This window comes from Lottia gigantea, assembly GCF_000327385.1.
Source record: "Lottia gigantea unplaced genomic scaffold LOTGIsca_51, whole genome shotgun sequence".
Classification (NCBI taxonomy): domain Eukaryota; kingdom Metazoa; phylum Mollusca; class Gastropoda; family Lottiidae; genus Lottia; species Lottia gigantea.
The window spans coordinates 520,579-531,290 of NW_008709752.1; the positions used below are offsets into that span (position 1 = coordinate 520,579).

Below are 10,712 nucleotides of genomic sequence, written 5' to 3' on the forward strand. Positions count from 1 at the left end.
TCAAGATCAAAGGTCATTGACCTTGGATATATGCTGATACTTTCATTTGTAAGGTCTGACGTCTACTTCCGGTATTAGAATCTTCTAAAAAATGAAAATTTCTCAACTTTAGACTGTTCTTGCGCTTGATCTAATTATCGTGGAAGGATGATTTTTTCGGGGTCTTTTGCAATTTGCTACATTTGCAAAGTCCCACTCTGTGCCACGAGTGGCTCTAGTTTTTTTTTTTCGAAATTTACACACCTTCCTGTGCTTAGACTGCAATAGTTGCAGCAACCATTCAACTTTCCTAGACCTTCTGTAGTGGCAACGTGTTGCATAAATATAAATTGGAACATTTTTGCAAAACCGGAAATGCCACAGTCCAATATGTGCAAAAAGTAGAAAATCGGACCTAAAAGTCGCATTTTCCGGTCGATTTTCTTCGGGTTTTTATTTCTGGAATCTACGTGTAATTTCTGATATAATAGCACTTAAACAACTTCGAAATTCGAAAATTTGTCGCACACTTTTTTCGGCCGAATTTTGCAATTTTTTAACAAAAAAAAAACTTTTTAGCTTTTTGTCTGATTAATCTAAAAAAATTTGAGCAAAGACAATTCATGAACATGAACAAAATTGTATAGTCAAATTTTTTACTTTACTTCCGGTTTAAACGGGAAATCGATTCTCACTTCCGGTTGAACTACTTCCGGTGTAATTAATTTAGCACGACGAAACTTATATGAATCGATAGCCAAAGTTATGACAAAAAAACGAAGAATATAAAATCCGGTCCGAAGGTAATACTTTGGTCGCCATTTTGATTTTTCTGAAATGCGTCAGAATCTATTCAGAGATAACGGCTTATCCGATTTTGATGATTTTGGTGTCAAATGAAAGAAAATAATAATTAAAAAAAACTGTGGGAGCCGATTTTTGAATTTCGCTTTTGCTTTTTTGCAATTTCCGATTGAATTTTTTCGAAGTTTGAAGGCTCATATATCATGACCTAGACCTTTGATGACCTTGACCTTTATTGGGTCAAAGGTCATTGACCTTGGCTATCAGCTGATACTTTCATATTCGACCTCCGACATCTACTTCCGTTTTTATGGATGTCTAAAAACAGCCAAATTCGCAAATTTGGACTGCTCTAGCACGTGACCTAATTATCCTAGAGGGTTAATTTTTTCGGATTCTTAATGTGCTCTTCATACTCTTTCTAACGATATATCACAAAAGTTTTTAAAATCAAAATTGAAATTCGTACTTTTTTGATATTTGAGTGTTTTTTACAATATTTTTGTGTTTTTGAGCTTAGTGTATGTATATCTTTTGACCTATTTGATGTAGAAGTTTGAAATTTATAACACTACTAGACATTTTGAAAATGAATTAAATCATGACAAAAAAGTTCAGATGGGCGTGGCACATCCGCGTTAAATTGCTAGTTGTTCAAATCTAGGGCAGGGGCATAACTTGCATAGTCTACATTTGTTCAATAAGGGACCTTGCACACAAATACCTCATCTCTTTGGCCAGTTTGTGTTTAAAGGACAGTTGTTTCAGATTTATAGTTCAAAAAAAGGAACGGGTTTTAGAATTTCGATATTTTCATTTTTTGACATTGACCTTTGATGACCTTAACGTTTGTAGGGTCAATGGTCATTAACCTTGGTTATCTATTTATACTTTCATATTTGATGTCGGACGTAAGCTTCCGGTTTTGTAGTCGTATGCATTTTGAAAGTTTGATGAGTGATATCTCGTGACCTTGACCTTTGGTGACCTTGACCTTTACAGGGTCAAAGGTCATTGACCTTGGCTATCATTTGATAATTTGACATTTGACCTCCGACATGTACTTCCGGTTTTATAGCTGTCCGAAAAAAACAAATTCGCAACTTTGGACTTCTGTAGCACGTGACATAATTAACTTAGAGGATTAATTTTTTCGGTTTCCTAATGTGCTTCTCACGCACCTTACATTGATATATAACAATCGTTTTTTTACAGCAAAATTGAAATTCGTCATTTTTTTTCAAATTTGAGGTTTTTTTTTACAACATTTGTGTCTCTTTGAACTTGGTGTATGTATATCTTATGACCTATTTGATGTAGAACCTTGAAATTTGGAATACATCTAGACACTTTGAATATGAATTCACCTATGACAAATAAATTAATGTGGGCGTGGCACATCCGGGTTGAATTACCAAATGTTTACATTTTTGGGAAGGGGCATAACTTGCATAGAATACATTTGTTCAAAAAGGAACTTTGCACACAATTACACCATCCTTTTGGCCAGTTTGTGTTAACAGCTCAGTTGTTTCAGCTTTATAGTTCCAAAAAAGGAACGGGTTTTAACATTTGGATATTTTCAATTTTCGATTTTGACCTTTGTTGACTTTTGTTGACCTATATCTTTTGACCTGTATTATGTATAACCTTGGCATTTGATACACGACATAACATTTTGAATATTAATTAAATTATATCAAATAAATGAGGTGGGCGTGGCACATCCGGGTTAAATTACTCGTTATTGACATTTTTGGCCAAGGGCATAACTCGCAAAGTATACGTTTGTTCAAAATGGAACTTTGCATACAATTACCTCATGTTTTGAACCACTTTGTCTTAGAAGTTCGGTTGTTTCCGCTTCATAGTTCAAAAAAAGGAACAGGTTTTGGAAATTCAATATTTTCAATTTTCGACCTTGACCTTTGTTGACCTTGACCTTTGTAGGATCAAACGTCATTGGCATTGGCTATCTATTTATACTTTTATATTTGCTAACCTATATCAACTTCCGGTTTTATAGTCGTGTGCAATTAGAAATTTTGATGACGTATATCTCTTGATCTTGACCTTTTTAGACCTTCTCCTTTACAAGATCAAAGGTCATTGACCTTGGCTATCTGCTGATACTTTCATTTGTGAGGTCTGACGTCTACTTCCGGTATTAGAATCTTCTAAAAAATGAAAATTTCTCAACTTTAGACTGTTCTTGCACATGATCTAATTATCGTGGAAGGTTGATTTTTTCGGGGTCTTTTGCAATTTGCTACATTTGCAAAGTCCCACTCTGTGCCACGAGTGGCTCTAGTATTTTTCTTGTTACCAAGTGCATAGTCCTCATAAGGACTACAATTTAATCAAGCAAGGTCAGCCGCATACGAAAGAGACAATTAGAGCAGTTGTGAATGACATGAAAGCAATAGCATTAATATTATTTTACCTTGAATTGGATTCGAATCACCCTACAAGCTACAATCCAACTGTGGCAGTCGACTGATAAGACGGCTTTAAAAACTAGCTAGGGTGTAGGTAGGTCTAGTCATAACATGCTATAGAAATGTCGACCAATCAAGATCTCAGATAAAAAAAATCTGCCAATTCTTAGAAAAGACTGATCTCAACAAAGCTTAGTTCAATCGAAAGGTATTAATCAATTAAAGAGGCGCTGCCAGACATAAAATCTTACTACTGAACTGTTCTTGGGTGTAATAATAAACACGATTTATAAACTAGGCACGAAACATTACTGCAAAGTATGGGGGTTAAAAGGCTAGAAGTTTCAATAGGTCCAAAAGCCATGGGAAATGTTTACAGTTTTATTTATACAATGTATTCATCCCTTTATTGCATGACTATGTCATATGATTATTCAGCTAAAACAGCTATAATAGCTTTACAAACAGTATACAATATGGTCTGTTTGGCTTGAATATTATGCTAATAAATAAATTGTCATACTCACAAACATAAAACATGTCATACAGAAAACATGTCATACTCACAAACATAAAACATGTCATACTCACAAATATGTCATACTCACAAACATAAAACATGTCATACTCACAAACATAGAATATGTCATACTCACAAACATTAAACATGTCATACTCACAAACATGTCATACTCACAAAGATTAAACATGTCATACTTACATACATTAAAAATGTCATATTCACAAACATGTCAGACTCTCAAACATAAAACATGTCATACTCACAAACATAAAACATGTCATACTCACAAACATAAAACATGTCATACTCACAAACATAAAACATGTCATACAGAAAACATGTCATGCTCACAAACATAAAACATGTCATACTCACAAACATAAAACATGTCATACTCACAAACATGTCATACTCACAAACATAAAACATGTCATACTCACAAACATGTCATACTCACAAACATAAAACATGTCATACTCACAAACATGTCATACTCAGAAACATAAAACATGTCATACTCACAAACATAAGACATGTCATACTCACAAACATAAAACATGTCATACTCACAAACATAAAACATGTCATACAGAAAACATGTCATACTCACAAACATAAAACATGTCATACTCACAAACATGTCATACTCACAAACATAAAACATGTCATACTCACAAACATGTCACACTCACAAACATAAAACATGTCATACTCACAAACATGTCATACTCACAAACATTAAACATGTCATACAAACATGTCATACTCACAAACATAGAACATGTCATACTAACACACATTAAACATGTCATACTCACACACATAAAACATGTCATGCTCACACACATAAAACATGTCATACTCACAGACATAGAACATGTCATACTCACAAACAAAACATGTCATACTCACATACATTAAAAATGTCATATTCACAAACATGTCAGACTCTCAAACATAAAACATGTCATACTCACAAACATAAAACATGTCATACTCACAAACATAAAACATGTCATACTCACAAACATAAAACATGTCATACTCACAAACATAAAACATGTCATACTCACAAACATAAAACATGTCATACTCACAAACATGTCATACAAACATAAAACATGTCATACATAAAACATGTCATACTCACAAACATAAAACATGTCATACTCACAAACATGTCAAGTAGTATATGAGCTTATATATTGGTCGCACGGGAATTTCCCATTCCATTTCATTTCATGGGGAAAATGCGACCAATATATAAGCTCCCAAAAAAGACCTAAACTCCCTACATTTCATAAATTCTTACAGCAAAACACCCACATTTCATAAAATTCTTGCACTAAAAAATACCCTTCATTTCATAAATTATTTCACTAAAAAAAAGACTCCCTAAACTCCCTATACACCAAAAAACACCTTCAATCAATTTCCTACATTCCATCAAAAAAAAGCATATTAAAAATACCCTTATATAAAAATAACATCCGGTTTTAAATAATGTTATTTTTAGTTTAGAAACTTCTAGAAAAGGGAGATAACTCTTGTTTTTTGGAAACACAATTTCTTCGTTAAATTAACTCATTTAAAAATAGGATGAGTTTAATTCTAAAACACGAACAACACAGATTTGAAGATTATTTGGGCGACGGTATCTTTTCATCAATATTTTCTCTAGGTAAAACAATAATTCCAAAAGTAGCTAGCTTTGTTTCAAACAACAAATCACTCATTTCAACCGGAGCGAAAGCCGTCGGCTCAATCGCGCAAGCGGAAAGAGTATAAGCGACGCAGTGAAACAATCTGACGAGTTGAAAGAATTACAACTAATAAGAGAACTGCGAAACAGGAGATTAGAAGAAAGGAAAGGAAAAGGTTTTGAAGTTATAGGATAAAAATGATAGTCGCTCACGCTCCAAAATTTTATTTCGGTTCAGGAGATATACAAAAATCATTGGGTTCTCTTCCTGGATTTCCATGGGCGAAATATCCCGGAGAAAAACATCTTCCCGGTCATAATTACACTGGTCCAGGTACTAGGTTAGATCTGCGATTAGACGAAAACGATAAACCCAAACCGGGGGAAGAACCAGTCAATAGAGTTGACGCCGCTGCGCTTAAACACGACATACTATACAGAAATAAAGACATAAACTTCAGACACGAAGCAGACAGACAAATGATAATCGTACTTGAAAATATTCCAAATCCAACTTTCAAAGAGAGAATGCAAAGAGCATTAATCATAAAACTGTTAAAAGCAAAGATGAAATTAGGCATGGGATTAGCGGATGAAATTCATAAAGAATTCAGAAAAACTAAAAACTTTTTAAAAGTCAAGGTGTTTGAAAAAGATGAAATATGGTCAGCCGATTTAATTCATATGCCAGTCGAAAGAGGATTTAAATATTGCTTAAGAGTTATAGATTTATATACGAGATATGTATGGGTTATTCCTTTGAAAAACAAAACGGGATTATCAGTCAAACACGCATTTGAAACGATTATGAAACAATCTAACCGACATCCAGAAAAACTGTGGGTAGATAAAGTGAATTTTATAACAAAAATATGAAATCTCTGGGATTTGAAATTTACAGTACGCATAATGAAGGTAAAGCTGTAGTTATTGAGAGATATAATAGAACTCTAAAAAATAAATTATTTAAAAAGTTCACGGAATTGAAATCTTAAAAATGGCTTAAAATATTACCAGAGGTTGTAGATGAATACAATAACAAAATTCATTCATCTATAGGTGTCACACCAACACAAGCCTCGACTAATCCAAATATTATAAAGTCAATTAACGCGCAACATAACTATGAAAATGAAATAAAGAATTTAAATATCAAACCCAAATTTAAAGTCGGAGATGAGTTCGTATTTTCAAATATAAAAGCAAATTTGAAAAAGGTTACGTTGGATACTGGACAAACGACATATTTATCGTTGATAAAGTAAACACTACATCACCTCCGACATATGAATTAATCGATCAAGACAAAGAACAAATCATAGGAAGGTTTTATCAAAATGAACTTCAAAAAACCGACTTTTAAAAATGAATATCTTTCTCCATAAATATGGAACCGATACAACCACAAACTTTCAACTTATGAGATGGGCGAATGAGTTAAATATATCACCGTTTTATTATTGTATGAGAGATGAAATAAACGATCTGAAATATAAGAAAGGTAAATTTTACGCGATAACAAATATACATACTTCTGATCAAAAAGGAGTTCATCATTCTGCTTTGTACAAAGACTCTTCAAATGACTTATATTTCTTCAATTCTTATGGATTAGAACCCACTGAAGAGATAATCCAATTGACTAATAAACCAATCAAATGTTCTTCCTTTCAAATTCAATTACCGGGACAAAAGTTTTGTGGTCAGCTTTCACTTTGGGTTTTATATCAGTTGAGTTTAGGAAAACAGTTCGAAGAAATTGTAATAAATTTAACTCAATAAAAATGGCGAACAAGTTTGGATTAGGTTCTTTATCTTTAGAAACTAAAAAACCTAACACTACAGCGTGGATAAATAAAGCGAAAGCGTGGATCAAATCGGAGACACTCTTCAAGGTGATATAGATATGAACGATTTCAAAGTAACTAATTTAAAGTCTCCGGAAAACGATAATGACGCCGTTCACAAGAAATATTTACGGGATCAAATAAATTCAGTTGAAGTAAATAAAAACCATTTTGAAGATAAAATAAGTAATGTGAAAAGATTCTTCAAACGTCAACTAAATAATAAAATTTTTATTAATGATACTAAACTACAACAAGAGGTAAAAGGTTTAATAACTTTTATTCAAAAACAATTAGTCAACGTAGCGAATAAAACTGAGTTACAAAATTTAATTTCATTAATATCTAAATTAGAGGATAGAGGATAAGATTACAAAACAAAAATTAGACATTCAACAATTAACAGATAACTTTCCAGATGAAACTGAAGATACGTTTCAACAGGAATTAAATGCTCTGGAAACTAAACTTAACAGTGAATTACAAAAAGAACTAACAAAATATTAAACAACAAATACAAAACATAGACGATAGTGAAATCAAAACATATATTCAACAACAAATACAAAACATTGATGATAGCGAAATTAAAACCATTATTCAACAACAAATACAAAATATTGATGATAGTGTTATTCAACAACAGATAACTACTATTAATAACCTAGTTTTGAAACAGGACAAAAATATAGTCGCATTAGAAAAAAAGTTTCTCAAGAAAGAATCATATTATTTCAATCTTCCATTTGGAAATTTGAGTGATAAAGATGCTTCTATTACTAATAATATTGATAGATCAAAAGAGTATGAATATAAAAAATATGGATTAACAGCAAATATAAGAGTATTTTCTATTACAGATTATAGTAACCCCCTATACATAATTAGTAAGCAAGTAACGGATTTCTTTTTTTTTCCAAGGAAAAATTCTAATTGTAATTATTTTTCCTATACAGGTAAAAGTTGAAACAATATTCTTCATACAAAACTTACATTTATCTAATCAATTTAACGCTCGTAAAGTTCTTCAGTTTATCAATGGTACAGAAAATGTAGAAACTAAAGAATTAGAAATTAACGACGAAAACAGCAAGTCTGGGCGCTTATATAAAATTAAAACGAGTGGAAAATATATAGATAGGTTTAGAATGTTAATCATACCAGATAAAGAAGATGTTCTTTCATTGGGTAAATTTGATATGATATTGGAGACGGAAAGTCCACCATCAGTAAGTATTAGTAGAAATCCAGAACCAAAAAAAGTAGAAGGATTGCCAATCACTTATCAGTTTTTACGAGTAACAGACTTTGAATAAGTAAAACTATATTTTGTTAATAATAGTTATTCACACGAAGATAGCTCTTCAACTGATTTATTTACCTCAATCGATATTCATAAAAGTCAACAAGATAAAAAATTTTTAATATTTTCATCAATAATTGAACGAAATGATGGAATAGAAATTGGAGGTATATATACCTGTAGATGTATGATAAAATTCAATATCGAAAAACCAAAATTTTCAGTTCATCTGAATAAGATTAATGATTCGAAAGAACAAATATCCTTAGTAAGTGTAGAAGTTTATATTTACAAACCTGAAATAATTATAACAGATATTGAAAAATAGTCCCTGGTGGAGCTCTTATTGGGCATCCTATTGTAGATATTAAACACTTTCCATCTTTTGCTTTATCAGAAGTTCACTTAATTTAATTACCCAAAAAATGGAACTAGAAAGTAGACAACAATATATGATAGAAAAACAAAACGAACTAAAAGAAAAACTAAAACAATTCAACAAATGTAGAAAAACATGGAGTAGAATAGATTCTGTTTTCAAAACATTAAGTACAGTTTTAACAGTAGGGATAACGGTGGCAACAGCCGTAACCGGTGGATTAATGCTTCCAATAATTGTCCCATCTGTATTAGCCGCGTTCACTGCCGTTCAAACTTCATCTTGTGGATTTATTACTTTAGGTTTTACATCAAAAAAGAAAGCTTATTATAAAAAGAAAACAGAAATTTTAAATACATATCTTAATAAATTATTCATTTTTTTCGAAAGATCGAGAGAAGATAAGAACATAACAGTTGAAGAATTAGAAACAATTGAAATTTTAGACGATGAAAAATTCATATCAAATGAACTTTTTTCCAATGTTATTAAGCTTATCACTGATGAATTTTTAACATTTAAAGGGCAAATTGAAGTAGATGGAGAGATAATTCAAGATGGAGGACACAAACAATACATGCAATTTGTAGGTTTTAATGCCAAAACTTTTCGCAATTTCTTCGCAACAGTGGATAATAAATCGGATGCTTCTGATTGGTATTTCACAGGAAAAATGATTTTACGTAAAAACAATTTCAAAGAAATAAAAAGATCAAAAAAGGGTAGTGGTGTTACCCTACTCAAAAAGATAAATGAATATATCGGTATAAATTGTTATATACCGAGCGATGGATACTGCTTTGTAAAGTGCGTTAATCGTGTTTTAAACGAAGACTACACGAGAGAATTTCAAGATTTCATCAACAGTTTTTCAAAATCAAACAGAAAAGGTGTTATGACAACTGCTAGAATCTGTGAATTCAATAAGAAATTTAATACTAATTTTCAAATTTATATGCCCAAACATAGACATGTTCAACCAAAGAAAGTATCCGAGGAATTAGATTGGGTATTTTACTTACATAAATCACATTTCTGTCTCATTAGAAGAAATACCAAAACCTTAAGCATTACAGAAATAGAAGATAATTACGATGAAAACGTATGGAGAACTTGTAGAGATGATAATGCGATAACGCAAATTTCACCTCTAAAACTAAACGTTTTTCCAACCATTCACGATGATTGTTTATACGCATGGAATTGCGAAACCTATAGCGAAAAAAAGGCGACAGATTTAAAGGCGACAGATTTTATAATAAATTAATGAATATAGTAGAAATATTTGTAGGTACAGATTGTATCGATCAAATGTTACAACGTTTAGGAAAAATAGATCAAAAAAGAATAACATTAATTGCTCATTACGGTAGTGGTTTTGATAACTGGATCATGATCAAAAACGTAAAAGAACTAACACAATGCCCTTTAAAAACAGCCAGAGGAATTCTGTCTCTACCTTTAACTAATTCATTCACCGATGAAGATTTACAGAAAAAATGGAAAAGACAGAAAGAAATAAAGGGTAACTCTAATTATTTCCAAGATATTAATTTCATATGGGGTAATTCATATAATCTACCAATGAATTTGAGAAAGATCGAGGATGTAGACATTGCAAAATACACCAAAGATAATTGGGAACCTTTAAGACACAAATGGGAACTTACGCTTAAAGAGATACGTTATGTCTCGGAGCTTGTTTGATAAAATACAATCAAGCAATGAAAGAAGTTG

At 31.7% G+C, this 10,712-nt stretch overlaps 2 protein-coding genes across 2 annotated transcripts; both read left to right on the forward strand.

The window, feature by feature from the left end:
• Positions 1–5,644: 5,644 nt before the first annotated feature.
• Positions 5,645–8,609, forward strand: LOTGIDRAFT_165366 (hypothetical protein; the record flags this gene model as incomplete). The annotated part of the gene is made up of 3 exons (XM_009062384.1): positions 5,645–6,088; positions 7,383–7,553; positions 8,250–8,609. The coding sequence occupies 3 exons, from the start codon at positions 5,645–5,647 to the stop codon at positions 8,607–8,609; spliced, it is 975 nt and encodes a 324-aa protein (XP_009060632.1).
• A 412-nt stretch (positions 8,610–9,021) lies between these two features.
• On the forward strand, positions 9,022–10,242 carry LOTGIDRAFT_165367 (hypothetical protein; the record flags this gene model as incomplete). Its single annotated transcript, XM_009062385.1, has 1 exon — positions 9,022–10,242. One exon carries the CDS (start codon positions 9,022–9,024, stop codon positions 10,240–10,242), a length of 1,221 nt encoding a protein of 406 aa, XP_009060633.1.
• Positions 10,243–10,712: the final 470 nt, after the last annotated feature.